Source organism: Salarias fasciatus, chromosome 2, assembly GCF_902148845.1.
Source record: "Salarias fasciatus chromosome 2, fSalaFa1.1, whole genome shotgun sequence".
In the NCBI taxonomy this organism is placed as follows: Eukaryota; Metazoa; Chordata; class Actinopteri; order Blenniiformes; family Blenniidae; genus Salarias; species Salarias fasciatus.
Window position 1 is genome coordinate 29,587,818 of NC_043746.1, and position 17,855 is coordinate 29,605,672.

The window sequence follows — 17,855 nt, forward strand, 5'->3', positions numbered from 1 at the left end:
GGAGCGCCACATCTGCTCACATGTAGGCAGAGCGGAGTGTTGTGGCCCGAGCATTAGAGCGGCTCTTAATCCTCCGGCGACAGCTGATTGGACGCGTTCGGGCCGGCAGTTCTGCACGGCTCGCCCCGCCGGTGTGAGAGGAGACTCTGAGTTCTGATCTCAGGAGTTCAGGAGGAAGCGGCTGCGATCAGGTAGGACTCCCACCGCAGCTTCACCGCCACGTTTCGCGTGTCGCCCGTAGATTTCAGCGAGTTCGTCCGGTTCAGCGTCGCGGTGAATAACGCCGCGCTGTCCAGCCGCCGATCGGAGAAGCCTAATGACTGCGTGTCATTACTCCGGCGCTGGCAGCCATCTTGGCCCAGTCCCTTGCATGCCACCGGGCCGAAGAGGTCAATGGAGCACATGCTCACGGGCTGAATGGACTCTGGCTTATTGACCGACAGACGGATGACCTAAATGAGCGAAGAGAAAGGATTAAGTGTTTATTATCCGCTCCCTTTATCCCGCTTTCCTGCCCTCCCTTTATCTCCGGCTCTCCGGGGGGGGAGGGGCTTGTTTATGTGTGGGTGGTGGGGTTTGTTTGGGGAGGGGGACGTTATTATCGACGTATAGGCGAGTCAAGCGCCCAGCTGGACGGCCGTATCGACAGCCTCCACAGGACCAGCCCTGTTCTCCCGATAATGAGCAGATTCAATTCGTTTAACCTCTGCGCCCTCCGCCCCTCCGCTCCTGAAGTTTTCTGTTTAGCCCTGAAACGGCTGTGTGAACGGAGCGCCGCTCCGGATGATCCGTTTGCTCGGAGCCGCCTTCGGCTGGTGGATTCACACACACTTCCTTCTCCAGCGTATTTGGAGGCGACTCAGAACAAACTGCGATTCGTCGTTTGTGACGAACGAAGGCGTGTGTGCGAGCCTGCAGCTCGCCGATGTGTTTCTGATACCGGGCCTCCATTAGCTTCTGCCAGCCGTGCGTGTAAATCCCTGGGTTTCGACCAAATTTCCTCTGAGATAACAATAAACCTGATGCTGTGTCTCGAAGCCGCGCAGCAAACGTCTAATGAAGTATAAATAGTGCGAGCGGAGCGTCTGTGGCTTGTGATGAGCTTTCATGGCAGCAGCTCCAAACAGACCGGACTCGCCACACGCCGCTGTCCAGCCGGTAATAATAAGTCAGCTGGAGGTGGATGGGGGAATGACCGCCCGAGGCGGGGGTCCGCACGCCGACCGGGCCCCCCGCGCACCGTTCTGCTTGGTGCAGCCAGCCAGATAATTAAAGGCGATGGCAGTCTTTGACACGGTGTAATCACATCACACCTCGGTGCCACGGGCGCGGCGCTGTCTGCAGCTCGCATCCCACTTTCTGATCCTTGGAGGAGTCCAGAGAGCGCCGCCCCCGCCGCCACCAGCCTCTTCGCCCAGATTACAGACCTGTTCCTATCATCCGGAATGATCCCTTTTACCTTTCAGGAGCTCTTTAATGAGGCTGCAGCTCAGATGACGCCCGCCATGCCACACCACCAACTCATTTAGTTGCAAATGAACCTTTGAAAATGTATTTCCACTTATTTCATTTTTTTTTCCAAGTGTTTCTCTCTACTTGAACTGATCCCCGGAACCGTCTGAGGTCCTGGTGTTCACTGCAGCAGCTGGATGCTCGGTTCTGAACCTCCACTTCCAAGAGCTGGAAAGCCTTCGTGGCACAATCAAGGTTTTTTTTTTATTTCGTCTGTAAGATTTATGACTTCTGCCTGAGGATCATCTACTGGAACGGGGCGTAAACTCGTCCCCCTCCGGGTCAGGAATGACACCTTTAATAAAGGTCTTCCTCTCTGCCGAAGGGCCGAACTCAAACACTGCAGCCTCCGGATGAGGAGAGTGTCGATATCAGGGTCACATGACCTCCCCGTCACCTGTGAAGCCCAGGTCACGGATTGATGGTAATTAGCCGGCCGATCACCCGTTAAAGGTTCTCCGCCGTGTTTACTGTCAACACTGGGAGCTGCGGCGTGCGGTTAAGTTTAGATCCTTGAGCGTCTCGCGTTTCCAGCTGCACGACACACAAACGCAGCAGGCGGGTGGAATCAGCCCCGCTTGACTTTTAGGTTCAGAAATGTAATATTGATGAGGCGGAGCCGAAAGTGGCCCAGAGCGAACAACATTCCCATCGAGGATCAAATATATGATGGTAAATAAAACATTCGGCCATGAAATATTCACACTGGTAGACACCATGAACCAGTTTGAGCTGTTTGATTAAACTTAGAATTCACCCTGCTGGCTTCTTAAAGGTCAGAAATCCTCTTCAGGCACGTTCATACTGTAATAATGATTCCTGTTGACAGAACTGTTTATATGTAACTAGCTAATGTAAAAACTTGTGGTGAGGCTGATAAACAGCTTTACTGAACTGATATTACATTTTTTTAACCCAGTTTTGGGGTCTTATTAAAAAAAAAATAAAACTACTACTTTCAACTTTGTTGTTTTCGTCCTTAAAATTTCTAAAATCTTTGGTTGTTTCATCTCTGGAGTCAGTTCAAAGGAGTCACTGAGACCCGGTTTTATGAGAACGGCTGCCAAGGCGGAGCTTTTTGAGCAAACTCCGACTGTATTGTCGAGTAAAAATAGAGCTTTTTGAAAACACTTGGGCTCCGTCTCCATCTCCATGGAAACGGTGGAAAATACACCTTCTCTGGCTCGCCGCTGCTGCACATTCCAACGGACGCCGTTTTCAAAGCGTGTGAACGAGAAGCTTTCCTGAAGCCAGCGGCGCTGATCGCTACGCGCCGCAGATTGTCCGACTCTCGCCTTTTGCACCTGAACGCAGCACGGAGAATCGTCTCCGCTCATCCAGACTTCAAAGGCTTCCTCAGCTCCATCTGCTATTATTTTATTCATTCTGCCTCTGAAAAGGAGGGGGGGATGGGGGTCGGGGTGTGTTTTACATTTCGGGGTCAACTCCGCGGAGAAGCGGGCCGGCTCGTTTACAGTACGGCTGATTACAGGAGGAGTTCCCCTCCGCTCCTGCCGGCCGTCTCCTTCGGCTCGGCGGTTGTCCTTCATGTATGAACGTACAGACCGGAGCAGCTTTACTCTTCGTTTCATATGAAAACAGAGGTTTTGATGCAGATTTTTACCTCACAGCTCTGTAAAACTCACACATGCAGTGAAAGACTGAGGAAAAAGTACTTTTTTTTTTCTTTTTTCCGTCCCCGTGCTGCTAAAGGAAACCTGACAGATTCTGTGAAAGTCGGATGATTTAATTAACACTTCTGCCGTTGCTGTTCTTTAAGAATAAACTAGGTGTAAATTTGAGCTCTTGCGGTGTGACTAATTAATATTTTTTGCTCTGCTCACGTTGTGTAAGCGCCTCTGTGGAATGAAGACGGAGACAAATCCCCTTTTAATTCAGAGGTGCAAAGGAAAAAAAACAGCTTTCCAGTTCAGATTAGAGGGAAAAGAGCTGCTTTGTGGGGAAAGAATTTAGAACACAGTGTAAGGAAACAGCCAGCGAGACTCCTCACCTGTTGTTTTCGCTCTGACGGCGTAAAGAGAACAGAAGCAGAGCGACGAAGGCTGAGAGGCCGCTCTATTTTTAGACCTTAAGTCTTTGATTTCCAGACATCGTGAAGTGGACAGCGTTCCTCTGCAGCCTGGCAGGAGTGTTAGTGTGGGTGACCCGCGGCGGCCGCCGGCCCGGCTCATACTGACCATCTGCGTGTGTGTGCATGTCGTGTGTGTGTATGTGTGTGTGTGTGTCCAGCTCCCTGCAGACTTCAGCAGACTTCACCTGGCCGACGGCTTACACCCACAGGTGACCCACGTGTCGTCCAGCCACTCAGGATGTAGCATCACCAGCGACTCTGGGAGCAGCAGCCTGTCAGACATTTACCAGGTAAGTGTCTCCCCCCCCCCCATCCCCCCTACATCCCCCCATCCTCAGAGTTATTATACAGGAAGTGATTCACCTGCAATAAATTCAGAAGCACTAGTTGTGCATCTATAAACCTTTTTCATTAAATCTCACATCAATGAGCAATTTCCTCTTAAACACGACGAGCAGAGTGGTTCATGTGAGCCGACGACTCCCCAGACCATTAGATTATAGACGGCTGACGACGGAAAACCTTCCCTCAACTAAATGATCAATATAATCCACGCTGCTCAGCCGCTCCTCCCTGCTGAGGAATGTGGAGTCTTGGATGTTTAAAGGAGGCTGCGGCTGCTCAGTGGGGGGGGCGGAGGGGGGAGGGGGGAGGGGGAGGCGGCCAGCAGGTGGTCCCGCCTCCATCCGGACCCACACCAGGTCCTCCAGACTCCCAGAGAGACCCCATGTGGGGCGGAGCTACAGCAGAGGCGGAGCTACACACTGCTGAGGGGACTGAGCGTAAACAACCACACACACTCACACACACACACACACACACACACACACAGAATCTCGTGACGACTGTGGCCGTGCCACCAAACCCTGAGACTAATCCTCTTAACACACACACACACACACACACGCTCATTGGCTCGTAATTCTGTCACCTGCCTTGTCTGTCTGTCTCTTTCCCTCTTTGTGTGTGTGTGTGTGTGTGTGTGTGTGTGTGTGTGTGTGTGTGTGTGTGTGTGTGTGTGTGTGTGTGTGTGTGTGTGTGTGTGTGTGTGTGTTTGTGTGTGTGTGTGTGTGTGTGTGTGTGTGTGTGTGTGTGTGTGTGTGTGTGTGTGTGTGTGTGTGTGTGTGTGTGTGTGTGTGTGTGTGTGTGTGTGTGTGTGTGTGTGTGTTGCAGCCTCCTGGTCTTCTCACCATCTGCTAGCGGCACCTTCATCCCTCCCTGAATCACACTGCCTCTTCCTCCTCCCCCTCCTCTTCCTCCCCCCTCCCCCTCCTCCCCCCCTCCCCCCTCTTCCTCCTCCTCCCCCTCCTCCCTGTCACCTCTCCATCCTCTTCCTCCTCTCACTGTATTTTCTTGCCTTGACTTGTTCTCCGTGTCCTCGTCTGTGCCGTCGTCTCCCTGATTAACTCTTTGTGCTTTTCCCTGATCTTACAGCTGAAAGTGGCTCCGTTGTGGATTCTGCTCTGTCTTTAACTGATCTGGGTGTTTCTCACTTCTGCGTATGAAGCAAAGAAGTTCTCTCTGACATCTTCTAACAATCCCTTTATGTTGGACTGTTGGATGTTTTCTTCTTTATTTTATTTGAATGTGAGCCGCTGTGGATTATTGAGAACCTTGAGGAGAATCTCTGTGTGCCGTTTACAGGAAATCATAACAGAACAATCCCGAGAAAGGTCTTTTTTAACTTTACTCTTTATTCATTTCCTCCATGAAGCAGTCAGTGGTCCACAGTGTTTGTGGATCATTGGCTTCGGTGGGTTTGTGCAGGTTTCGGTCCGGGAGCCGGCGTCCTCCCCGCGTCACGGCCAACATGGCGGCTGTGTTTGCGTCTGAATAAATCATGAAATTGGTCTAGCAGAAGGACGCTGAAAGCATTGATCCAAGAATAGCCCTGATGAAATATTAACAGCACCTGACTCTTAATGCTCGCTGCACATTTATGGATTTTTGATACACGCATGACACGAAAACAAGCGGCCCGGCTCCAGAGATGACGGCGTTTGAATACGCAGCGGAAGCTCTGGGCTCTTAATCGCTCTTCTCATGTCCTGTGCTGAGGGCTTCGCTCGCTGTTGAGAAGAAATGACGGGACGACATGCTTCCTCAGGTCTCCTGCGAAACGTGGCGGACGGGTTTTAAAGTGCGTTTTAACAAACCCTGTTCAGGAAATGAGATGCAGATTTATGCAAGACGAGCTTCTGAGAAGTTTCAGCCTCTTCCTGCGCGGCGTGCTGGGTTGTCGTGTGTCAGGATCGGGCCCTGGTGGGCGGGGCCGAGTGTGGGCGGGGCACCGGCGGTGACCAAACGTCCAGTCTGACTCTGAATCATTGATGGGGCCTCCTGCGCGTGGTGAGACTGTGGAGCATTAAAAAATGAAATGGTGAAGCATCCCGGAGGCGAGGATGCGTCTGGCGCTGGGACTCTGCGGACCGTTCGCCAAGGCGGCGTCTTCTCCTGTGGAGGTTCGCCGTCACGCCGCCTCTCTCTGCGCTCTGGTTTCTTTCTCTGAGGTTCTGAAGCAGCCAATCAGGCCCCTCTGTCATTTCTGGGAGTATTTTCTTTGATGATAGCGGGAGCAGTGCGTTACTATCGCTCATGCACGAGTAATTGCATTACACTGGCTTCTCATCTCGGCTCATTTTGCTGCTCTCCACACATTTTTCATCTTGTGCTTTCAAAGAACAGGATCTGGCTTCAAGGCGCGCTGTGGAGTTTGCTGAAGGGGAGAAGAGAGGAAAGTTGGGAGTTAATGAGCTTGTTACTATGCACAGCAGACTGTTTGGTATGCGCTGTTGACGCCTGTCGTTCTGAGGCTCTTATCCATTTCATAAAATGGGTCAAATCTGCACAGCGGTGCTGGAGACAGCGTTTCCCTTTGTGTGCTGCAGCTGCTGTTTGTACTGTAAATGACTGGAGTGAGTGAGTGTGTGTGTGCGTGTGCGCACGCTGTGCCGCTGGTTTGAGCCGCTGGTCTGAAGCAGGAGCTGCTTGACGACGCCGACTCCGTCCTCGCCGCCGCTCACGCTCCGTCTCCGCTTCCTCTCCAGGCCACGGAGAACGAACCGGGCGACATGGACCTGAGTGGCCTGCCGGAGACCGCCGTGGACTCGGAGGAGGACGACGACGAGGAGGACATCGAGCGGGCGTCCGACCCCCTCATGAGCCGGGACATCGTGCGGGACTGCCTGGAGAAGGACCCCATGGACAGGACGGACGACGACATCGGTGAGCCGTGCGTCCGTCTGTCTCCCGTCGCTGCTGGACGACGTCGTCCTCCGGTTCTCCTTCCACACGCGGCGGCGGCGCGCCGCTCCAGTCGGTCATTAGTTGAGTGAAATCGGTCCGGTCGGTCAGAGCTGAGCTGCAGATGTGGACTCTGGGAGGATGAAGGCGAGGACGCCCCCTCCCCCTCCCCCTCCCGCTGCACCCCCACCCCCACCCCCCCCCTCTGCCGGCAGGCTTTTCTAGGTCACTCCGGCACATCCTCCCGCCTCACCTCTCCCAGCACATTAAACTTTCAGTGTTCCTGCCGCTCCACACACACCATGCTGCTGCCGTGCCAGGCCCGGGTCAGCCGGTGCGCCAGACAGCGAGCCGCTGGTGGAGGGTGGGGTGGGTGGGCGGGGGCCTGGCGGGGGGTCTTCCTGCTTCACGCATTGATGTAGGAGGCTGCAGGATGTTCTAGTTTCATCTCATAATGTCTGCTAAAGGAGCACCAGGTCCCGGGTTCGATTCCCGCTCAGTGCAGTTGGGACATGCAGCGTAAAACCTGCCCTAGCCCACGATTTAAACCCCCGTTTGTACGACAACACAGCAGAAAATGCAGCGTTTTCATGGTCGTCTCTGGAGGAAACCATTGTTCTTATTTCAGAGCGGCGGTTTACTACGACCTGCCGCTCCAACTGCATTCAGCATCAGGATCTCCTCTAGTTTGTTTTTCCATATTTTAATTGTGAATCCGTTTGATTTGTTTTATAGTTTACTTAGAATCATTTTGAATACCCAGTTTACAGTTCAGTGCGATCAAGTGCAAGCATGAAATAGAAGGAATTAGAAGTTTTTTCATTTGTTTGAGGAGAGCTTGATCACTGTTATTTTTTTAAATTTTTTAGTTCCATACCTCAGTCTCATAATTAATAGTTTAATCAGTCTCTTAATCAGCTGATGTGTCTGTTTTCTGTAAATGGTGATCAGATTGAAGTCATTCCGAGCCTAAAGGAGCTTAAACATCCTCTCGTCTCTCTGACTGTCATCCTGCAGGTTTTAGTGTTGATGTTTGAATTTCTTTCACATAATGGGACATGACGTTTTATGGATGTTTGATTTCTATACGATTAAGAAGCCAAACTCTTCTTTTGCTAGTTGAATCTTTTTATACTTCATAATTATTCATTTTCTCCTCCGCTTCGTTTGTTTTAATCGTCGTCTATTTCAAACTGTGTTCTGCTGGCAGAAGGTTGTGATCGTTCTGTGTTCATTGCTGTGATGATGGGAGTGTGTGTGTGTGTGTGTGGGCCCTCGTCCTGGTTCTGAAGCCCCTCCGCCGTCTCTCTTCCTCCCTCACAGAGCAGCTCCTGGAGTTCATGCATCAGCTGCCGGCGTTCGCCAACATGACCATGTCGGTGAGGCGGGAGCTGTGCGCCGTCATGGTGTTCGCCGTGGTGGAGCGCGCCGGCACCATCGTCCTGAACGACGGCGAGGAGGTGTGTGTCGTGTCGCTGCCGGTATCGTGACCGTCTCTGGTCTTCTTCCTCTTCCATCTGATGTTGTTTTCTGCTCTATTAACCTGTTACATCTATTACTGTAGATGTTTTGCTTATTTTCATTGCAGTATTACGTTCAGACAATAGAGAGCAGGAGTTTCCTTTGAGCCGATTCTTTAAATTTCATCTTTTGAGAAATGATTCATATCAGTTCTGAACCGGTGGACGCTTGGGTCTTTTCAGACTGTAGTCGTATCATTTCTCAGCGATGTTTTTCTCCTCTTGCTTTTGCTAAATCGCTCAGAGGAGAATCAGAAACCATCTGCTAGCGCCGCTCTTCTCTCTGTTTACTCCACACGCCGAGGAGAAAACTTTGATTCATTAAAGTGCACCAGCTGTTGGGAAAGCTCTGAGGTTCAGAGTCACGTGCGTCTCTTCCTCCTCCTCCCGCGTGTCTGTGACCTGACCTCCGACCTCTGACCCCCGTGTGGTGGCTGCAGCTGGACTCGTGGTCGGTGATCCTGAACGGCTCGGTGGAGGTGACCTACCCCGACAGCCGCACGGAGATCCTGTGCATGGGGAACAGCTTCGGCGTGTCGCCCACCATGGAGAAGGAGTACATGAAGGGCGTGATGAAGACCAAGGTGGACGACTGCCAGGTGGGCGGCGCCGCAGGTCCGGCCCCGCGACGCCCCGATGGACGCCGTCCTCACCCAGCCCGTCTGTCTCTGTCCTCTCCAGTTTGTTTGCATAGCTCAGCAGGACTACTGCTGCATCCTCAACCAGGTGGAGAAGAACATGCAGAAGGTGGAGGAGGAAGGCGAGATCGTGATGGTGAAGGAGCACCGGGAGCTGGACCGCACCGGCACCAGGAAGGGACACATCGTCATCAAGGTGAGGCGCTCCCCCCGCTCCCGTCTCCTGCTCGTTCAGTCCCTCCACGCCACTAACCCCACCCCGCTGGGCCCCAGGGCACGCCGGAGCGCCTCACCATGCACCTGGTGGAGGAGCACTCCGTGGTGGACCCCACCTACATCGAGGACTTCCTGCTGACCTACAGGACCTTCCTCTCCAGCCCCATGGTCGTGGGCAAGAAGCTGCTGGAGTGGTTCCACGACCCCAGTCTCAGGGACAAGGTGGGTCCTCGTCCAGACCGCCACACGGTGTCCAGGGACGTCCACGTCCGTCCCGCTGAACGCTAATGTCATCCAGCATGTCCGTCTGTAACGCAGAGCGCTAACCGGCTGTCTGTCTCCGCCAGGTCACACGGGTAGTCTTGCTGTGGGTAAACAATCACTTCAATGACTTTGAGGGCGACCCCGCCATGACTCACTTCCTGGAGGAGTTCGAAAACAATCTGGAGAAAGAAGTAAGTTCAAAGGTGCAGCATTTTTTTTTTTTTCTTTTCTCAACTTTTTCAGCCCGAACGTTCCTGTTTTCCTGCGTACCTCAGCCAGTTTAGTCTTGCAGTACAAGCTTCCACCACAAGTTTCACCTCCTGAGAACTCTGAAGCTGCAGGAAGTGACTCACCGCTGTCCCCTAAGAGCTCCGGTTTCACACTTCTCCTCCTCCTCCTGCAGAAAATGTGTGGGCACCTCAGACTGTTAAACATTGCGTGCGCTGCTAAGGCCAAGCCGCGGCTGGTGACGCTGACCAAGCCGTCCAGAGACTCCCCGCTGGCGTTCAGCCTCCTCGGCGGGCAGGAGAAAGGCTTCCGCATCTTCATCGACGCCGTGGAGCCGGGGAGCAAGGCAGCAGAAGTGGGCCTTAAGCGGGGAGATCAGGTAGGGGGGCGTTGGCCGATGCTGGAGAAGAAGGTTAGAAGGAGGTAAAGGCATGAAGCGCTCAGCAGATGTTTGGAACGAGTGGAACCGTCCACATGTGGACATTCATGGTGTGGTTTCTGCACACGTGTGAAATTCCCGGGGCGTCCACAGCGTCTGGTTAAACTGTCATGCCAGCATCACCTTTAGGAAAACACTGAGAAACATGGCGACGTGCTCAACACGTCTTTAACCGCACTCCAGAAAGCTCTCATCCTCTTCTTTTGTGCTGAAATAGGTTTTTACCTTTTGCTCTGAGAGGCATTAGGAGGCCTCTTTTGAACGGTTTCATATTGAACTTGCTAACGGCTGAAGGAGCGCCGCATCGGCTTCCTCCTGGCAGATGTTTTCACACCCGGCCGTCTTCCCAGCTTTAAGCAAAGTCTCTTAATCCATGAAGCCATCCTGAGAGTCTGGCTGGGAGTCAAACCCTCTCAGCTCCAAACATCCGCTGCAGCCGTCTCTCTCCTCCGAGGCAGAGACTCTCAGGATTCACACCTCTGCTGTGTTTTCACCACTTCAGAGTCTGTCTCTGTTCAGCCAGGATCCAGGTCACGACCTTTAGCCTTCATATCGTGACCTTCAGCATGGTGTACAACATATACCTCATTTTCCAGTCAGCGCTGCGTACACCTTCTTCCAAATCCCCCATAATGCACCACTCAGCAGTATCTATAAGCCACATTGCCTGTTTTTCCCCCCTGATAGGATGATGAAGCCATGACCCGCCCTCCTCTGCCTCTGATTGGCTCGTACTCGCTGCGTTCGCTGAGTTGATTGGCTAATGTGTGTTTACCTGCAGCGCCAGGAGGGCGGGCTGTGGCATGTATTACGACACAATGATGTGAAATGAGCAAATCTTGTGGACAGATTGTTCCCGGATAAAGCTGCCCTCCATATCACTGCTTTAAAAGAAGACATAGATGAAGAGAGAGCGCTAGAATGCAAATTCTAATAAAAGATACTTTACTTAAGGAGCCACTCGGGGAGTTCTAGTGCTGGATAAAGTGATCAGTGTGTAGAGAGTCCGTGTGGCCCACCGCTCACTAACCAGCTCAGCAGTTGGACTCTTAATCTGGTGGATATTTCTGCATCGGCTGCTATTTAGACACGATTCATTTGTTGGAGGGAAGACTTGGCAGGCGCTTCACATCATTATTTTTTGCTCTGCTGAGAGAAAAGGCTTTTTTCTTCTGTTTGAGCAGACTGGACTGAGCCGTGTGTCAGACCCGCACATTTGCTGATGGATTTGTCTTTTCCACAGATCTTGGAGGTCAACGGACAAAATTTTGAGAATGTCCAGCTCAGCAAAGCCAATGAGATTCTGAAGAACAACACCCACCTGTCCATAACTGTGAAGACAAACCTTTTAGGTGAGATGAAATCTGTTACAAACATTCGTCCGTGGTCCCTGAAGAGAGCTGACGTTTCCCCGCCTGGTTCCTCCGCACAGTGTTTAAAGAGCTGCTAACGAGGCCGGAGCACGAGCACGACCTGGACGGCGAGGACGAGCACGACCGCAAGAACGGGGCGCCGCACCTGCCCAAGATCGGCGACATCAAGAAGGCCAGCCGCTACTCCATCCCGGACCTGGCGGTGGACGTGGAGCAGGTGATGGGCCTGGAGAAGGTCAGCAAGAAGGCCAAGGCCAACTCGGTGGGCGGCCGCAACAAGCTGAAGAAGATCTTCGACAAGACGCTCACCAGCATCCTGCCGCCCAAACCGTACAAGTAAGACCCGTTTCGCTTCCTGAACCAGTGCAGCTGTTGCCAAAGCGAACGACGCCCCCTGGCTGCCGTCTTCAGAACTGCTCGCTCAGCCCCTCTCCCCTCCTCTCCTCCTCTGCCTCCTGTTTCCATAGTGACGTGTGCGTGGGCCAATCGCAGGATGACAGCATCGTGGGGATGAAGCAGTCCAAACAGATCCCCCCGGCCCTGCCGGTCAGCGGGAACCTGTCCTCGTCCAACCCCGACCTGCTGCAGTCGCACCACCGCATCCTGGACTTCAACAACCAGCCCGGTGCGTCTCCGCGCCACACGCCCGCCTGGCAGCCTCAGCTCCGTCTCTGAACCCCGCCTGTGCTCGTCTCTCCGCCGCAGACATGTCGGACCAGGTGCTGCGAGTCTTCAAGGCGGACCAGCAGTCCCGCTACATCATGATCGGGAAGGACACCACGGCCAAGGAGGTGGTGGTGCAGGCCATCCGGGAGTTCGCCCTGACCGCCGCCGCGGAGGCGTACTCGCTGTGCGAGGTGTCCGTCACGCCGGAGGGCGTCATCAAGCAGCGGCGCCTGCCGGACCAGCTGTCCAAGCTGGCCGACAGGATTCAGCTGAGCGGCAGGTAACGTGACGCCGCGTGACACGTCGCGGTTCGTCTCACAGTTTACCGGTTAAAGCGCCGCGTCCTCCTCCGCCTCCAGGTACTACCTGAAGAGCAACATGGAGACGGAGACGCTGTGCTCGGACGAGGACGCCCAGGACCTGCTGCGGGAGGGCCAGATCTCGCTCCTGCAGCTCAGCACGGTGGAGGTGGCCACGCAGCTCTCCATGCGGGCCTTCGAGCTCTTCTGCGCCATCGAGCCCACCGAGTACATCGACGACCTGTTCAAGCTGCGCTCCAAGAGCGGCTCGGCCAGCCTGAAGCGCTTCGAGGAGGCCATCAACCACGAGACCTTCTGGGTGGCCACCGAGGTGACGCGCGAGCCCAACCAGCTCAAGCGCATGAAGACGGTCAAGCACTTCATCAAGATCGCGCTGCACTGCCGCGAGTGCAAGAACTTCAACTCCATGTTCGCCATCATCAGGTGAGACTCGGCGGAGCGTCCGTCCGCCCGGTTCCTCCCCGCAGGCGTTCAACTTGTGGTTCCCCCTCGCAGCGGCCTGAACCTGGCCCCGGTGTCCCGGCTGAGGGGGACGTGGGAGAAGCTGCCCAGCAAGTACGAGAAGCTGTTCGGGGACCTGCAGGACCTCTTCGACCCCTCCAGGAACATGGCCAAGTACAGGAACGTCCTGAACAATCAGAACCTGCAGCCTCCCATCATCCCCCTCTTCCCCGTCATCAAGAAGGACCTCACCTTCCTCCACGAAGGTCCGTCGCGTCAAATCACATCAGGAGAGAACGTTCAGTTTAGACTGTCACTCTTCAGTTTGAGGCCAGTGTTTGTTTCCCTGCTGACGATGACTTCCTTCCCTCCTTCCTTCCTTCCTTCCTTCCTTCCTTCCTTCCTTCCTTCCTTCCTTCCTTCCTTCCTTCCTTCCTTCCTTCCTTCCTTCCTCGTTTCAGGAAACGACTCCAAAGTGGACGGCCTGGTGAACTTTGAAAAGCTGAGGATGATTGCCAAAGAAATCCGCCACGTCGGCCGCATGGCGTCGGTCAACATGGACCCGGCCCTCATGTTCCGGACCAGGTGAGCAGCCTCTCGGCCCGTCCCTCCCGTGACCTCTGACCCCTCCCCCTCCCTCCCCCGTGGGGTCATCAGACGGGTCAGGTTCCTGCATCACGCTGCTGTTCTCTCTGCAGACAGTGTTTGTGCGTCCGCGCTGTTTTTTCGTGCGAGGCGCTGGGTGTTTGTGTGTGACGGTGTCTGGTCCAGGAGCTTCTCTCTGGTGTTTCTCGGTGGTCTTTCCTGTCCTAAGCTTTGTCTCCTCTCTTTCTCATCCGCCCTTTGCCTCTCCGTGCTTCTCTGTTCACGGCCTCCGCCCTCTAGGAAGAAGAAGTGGAGGAGTTTAGGGTAAGTCTGGTGACACCGTGTTCCCCTCTCTATGCTCGTTTTGCGTGTGCCGCTTCCTCTTCTTGTTCCCGTTAACCGGTTTGAGTCCAATCCTCCTACTAACCCCCCCAAAAAAACTGAACCAAGCTGAGGTCACCCTGCTGATGGGAGGACTGCGAATAAACAGAGACATTGCACAGAACCTGCAGCCTCCCTTTAGCCGGGGCGACCTTCAGTGACAACCAGCTGCATGCCGCTCCAGTCTGACCTGGACTTCCTGCTGAATAAACCTCCGAACGGCCCGACGGCTCGCTCTTATCATGCTTTACATTCTTGTGGTGGAACGAGGCGTCTGTGCAGAGCAAACATCTGAGGAGGATCACAGGGAGCCAGCAGTCCAGTCCTGTGATCCTCGAGGTGAAACAGCCTTTTAAACCAGTTCAGAGACCTGGACTGTCCAACATGAGGCCCTAAAAACCAGAACAGTATTCCAAATGTGTCGCATCCGCAAGACTTGATCTTGTGTGGCAGAAATCTGAAAGGAGTCGTCGTAGAATGGGCTCCAGCTCTGAGTCAGGCCACAGAAATGTAAACTATGAGCGTCCTCCAGCGCCGCTGCGCTCTCCGGTCGTCTGGCTGCAGCCGTCACCTCGCAGCTCCGCGCTCAGGAATGCCGGGAATGTTCCGGAGCCGAGAGAAACATCTGAAGCTGCTTTTTCTGCATGTCCCAGTGCGACTCCCATCATGCTCGGCGCGTAGATCAGAAGCTTGAAGTTCACAGCTTCACCTCATCTGTTCTGCAGAGCAGCCCGTTAACGCAGCCTCCCTGCTTTCTTTATCTTGTGTGTGGTGTGTGTGTGTGACCCCCCCTCGCAGGTCTTTAAGTCAGGGTAGTGCCAACGCGGCCGTGCTGGACGTCACGCAGTCGGGCGGGCACAAGAAGCGAGTGCGCCGCAGCTCCTTCCTGAACGCCAAAAAGCTTTACGAGGACGCGCAGATGGCCCGGAAGGTCAAGCAGTACCTGTCCAACCTCAGCCTGGAGACCAACGAGGAGAGCCTGCAGACGCTGTCGCTGCAGTGCGAGCCCTCCATCAGCACACGTGAGTTCAGCCGGGGGAACGCCAGAATCCGCCGAGAGAGAGCCGGGTCTGACGGCCGCTCTGTCGCCCCCTCCCCTCAGTACCCAAGAACGCCGGCGGGAAGCGGCCGGACACGTCCCCGGTGGTGTCCCGGGCCGCCAGCCAGCAGCGCGGCCAGCTGGCCAAAGGAAGCCAGGCGCTGCAGGTCCCCGCCGTGGCGCTCTACCCCTCCCGCAAGAAGGTCCCCGTCAAGGACCTGCCGCCTTTCGGTGAGAGCGCGGCGCCGCACGGCGTCCCCACAGCGCCACCTCTCCCCCAGGAGGGGAACCGCCTCCTCTAATTCTGCCGGTCTTCTGTCCTCAGGCACCAGCTCGCCGCAGTCCCTCAAGAAGATCCTGTCCCTGTCCGAGGAGTCGGGCGAGCGGCAGCGCCGGCAGCCGGAGGACGCCATGTCCAACGCCTCCTCGCAGCTGTCCTCCCCTCCCACCTCCCCCCAGAGCTCGCCCAAGAAGGGTGAGCCAGTCACCCCCCTCCTCCTCTGGCCTTCCTCTCTGTCTTCACGTGACACAGGCGCCACCTGGTGGCCTCCAGCCTGCACTGCGCTGCGTCCTTCCTCTCAGTTCCCAGCATGCCTCTGTGATGCAGGCGTTGATGCTCGTCTCTCTCTCCTCTTCAGGCTACAGCCGGATGGGCGACGCCTACTCGGACTCGGGCCACAGCGAGATCTCCTCTCGCTCCAGCCTGGTCAGCAACTCGTCCTTCGACATGGCGCATGAGGAGCGGCGGCTCCGTCACTCCGGAGCCGGCGACGCCCACGCCGGCGGGCCGCGGCTGGAGCGGCGAGCCACCACCGACCCGGACCAGTACAGCCTGGGGTACGGTCCCACCCCGACAGCAAACACAGATTCACAGAGCGAGTGGGTTCTGCCTCTGACCCGGGCCGCCCCCCCACCTCCCTCCCCCCCCAGGTCGTACTCCTCCATGCAGGACTGCCGGGGGATCTACGCCGGCTGCCCCACCGTCCTGTCGTCGCCCAGCTCGGAGGAGCTGACCCAGGACCAGGGCGACCGCGTGTCGCTGGACGCCGCCGACAGCGGCCGCGGCTCCTGGACGTCCTGCTCGTCCGGCTCGCACGACAACATCCAGACCATGCAGCAGGGCCGCAGCTGGGAGACGCTGGCCTTCGGCGGCGGCGGCGGCGGCGGCGCGGGGAGCCTCCCCCCGGGGGGGCCCGAGGCCCTGCTGGGGGGGCCGGCGGCGCTGTGGGCGGCGCAGGCCCGGGGCAGCTGGGCCTCCGCCAGCTCCTCGTCCTCCTCGGCGGCGTACTGGGGCGAGGACTCGGAGGGAGACACCGGCACCATCAAGAGGAGGGGCGGGAAGGACGTGACCGCCGACCCCGAGACCAGCAGCATCACCTCCACCGGGTCGGAGGACGCCAAGCAGCCGGGCCGGCCCACGCCGTCGCCCATCACCGCCGGGGGGAAGGGGATCCTCTGTGAGCGCCCGGACTCCACACCTCTGATCACCTCCAGGAAAGAAAAGCGTCTCTCATCCCGTGACCTTTCACCTCTCCTCTTCCCGTCTGCAGCTCGGAAAGAGGGCCGTTACCGCGAGCCGCCGCCGACCCCGCCCGGCTACACCGCCCTGACCATCTCCGACCTGGCGGACGGCCAGCACGCGGCCCCGGCAGGCCCCGCCCCCGCCGCTGTCACGTCCGCCGCCGCCGGCTCGCACACGGGGCGGCGGCCGCCGGACTACACCACGGCGCTGCAGCGCTCCCGCATGGTCACCCAGTCCCCCGACTCCCAGCAGGCCAAGCAGCGGGCGGCCGGCCTCCACCCGGAGGCCGAGGAGGAGGAGGAGGGTGAGTCCTTGTCTTCCGCTCTAGTCGCTCTGAGGAAGCCGCTGGCTCCGCCCACAGCCGACACGCCCAGGCCCTGAGGGCGAGGGGTCAGGGTTCACCGGCAGGTAAAACTACGCTTCTATCAGGTCAAACCCCCCCAACTGCACCTGGACCTGCATGTGAACGGGAACACACACACACACACACACACACACACAGTGCCAGAACCCTCCGATGCCTGAACACACACACACACACCTCCACCCTCCTGCACCGGCACGCACCCTGACCTCTGACCTCTGACCCCCGACCCGCCTGCACTCGCTCCCATCATGCTGCTCCACTCTGGCTGGTTTACAGATCAGAGGTTGGAGTGTTGATCAGCCTCACTGTTCAAATCATTCATCCCGTTTCAATCAGAAGCAGCGTTTTTCAGTCAGATCGTCCCACAGACGCATGTTCCTCCACACCAGCATCCTCACTGTGTACTGTAGTGTGTGTGTGTGTGTGTGTGTGTGTGTGTGTGTGTGTGGTGTGGAGTGTGTGTGACCTCCGTCTCTTCTCTCTCCACAGAGGACGAGCAGGTGTCGGCGGTCTGAGGCGTCGCTCCGTCAGTCTGCAGCAGCTTGGAGCCGCCCGTCACTTCGGGGTGGGCGGGGCTAAAGAGACAGAGCAGTAGACTCAGCATCCGTTAGCGAACGAACGTGCCTGGCTCCTCCCCCTCCTCCCCCTCCTCCTCCTCCTCCCTCCCCTGCCTTAAAGCATCATGGGGGGTTGAAGACCCTGCATGCTGACAGAATACTGTGAAGACGAGCTGGAGAAGCTGCGGAGACAAACGTCTGGCGCTCTGGAGCCCAGGAGACCCGGGACGACGGGGACGAGCCTCCGACCCGGGGGGCGGGGGCGGGGAGGGGAGGGGAGGGGAGGGGGGGCGCCACCCGGCTGCATCCATCAACAACCACACATCCAGAAGCAGGACCTGCCCCCCCCCCACCATCACCATCAACATGTCCATCTGCACTTTTCTACTTTTTAAAGAACAAAACGGACAAAATGTTAAAGACGGAGAGAAACAACGGCGACCTGACTCTGA

The 17,855-nt window shown here is 56.2% G+C and overlaps 1 protein-coding gene across 8 annotated transcripts in view; it reads left to right on the forward strand.

Annotated features, from left to right (window-relative positions):
• rapgef2b (Rap guanine nucleotide exchange factor 2b) overlaps positions 1–17,553 on the forward strand; it is a 76,437-nt gene extending 58,884 nt beyond the window's left edge. For 3 of the 8 annotated variants that reach the window (XM_030116970.1, XM_030116985.1, XM_030117011.1), the window contains 22 exons: positions 3,763–3,894; positions 6,652–6,829; positions 8,171–8,307; positions 8,808–8,966; positions 9,049–9,201; positions 9,279–9,443; positions 9,569–9,676; positions 9,889–10,092; positions 11,396–11,504; positions 11,585–11,861; positions 11,993–12,150; positions 12,231–12,471; positions 12,551–12,934; positions 13,007–13,218; positions 13,414–13,537; positions 13,838–13,861; positions 14,717–14,940; positions 15,021–15,188; positions 15,283–15,432; positions 15,596–15,794; positions 15,888–16,414; positions 16,508–16,860. In XM_030116970.1, coding sequence (XP_029972830.1) covers positions 3,763–3,894; positions 6,652–6,829; positions 8,171–8,307; positions 8,808–8,966; positions 9,049–9,201; positions 9,279–9,443; positions 9,569–9,676; positions 9,889–10,092; positions 11,396–11,504; positions 11,585–11,861; positions 11,993–12,150; positions 12,231–12,471; positions 12,551–12,934; positions 13,007–13,218; positions 13,414–13,537; positions 13,838–13,861; positions 14,717–14,940; positions 15,021–15,188; positions 15,283–15,432; positions 15,596–15,794; positions 15,888–16,414; positions 16,508–16,860 — 4,386 coding nt within the window. Of the gene's footprint in view, positions 1–3,762; positions 3,895–6,651; positions 6,830–8,170; positions 8,308–8,807; positions 8,967–9,048; positions 9,202–9,278; positions 9,444–9,568; positions 9,689–9,888; positions 10,093–11,395; positions 11,505–11,584; positions 11,862–11,992; positions 12,151–12,230; positions 12,472–12,550; positions 12,935–13,006; positions 13,219–13,413; positions 13,538–13,837; positions 13,862–14,716; positions 14,941–15,020; positions 15,189–15,282; positions 15,433–15,595; positions 15,795–15,887; positions 16,415–16,507; positions 17,310–17,335 lie in introns of those variants that run through there. The other 5 variants (XM_030116979.1, XM_030117002.1, XM_030117019.1 and 2 more) reach the window with 4 other exon arrangements.
• Positions 17,554–17,855: the final 302 nt, after the last annotated feature.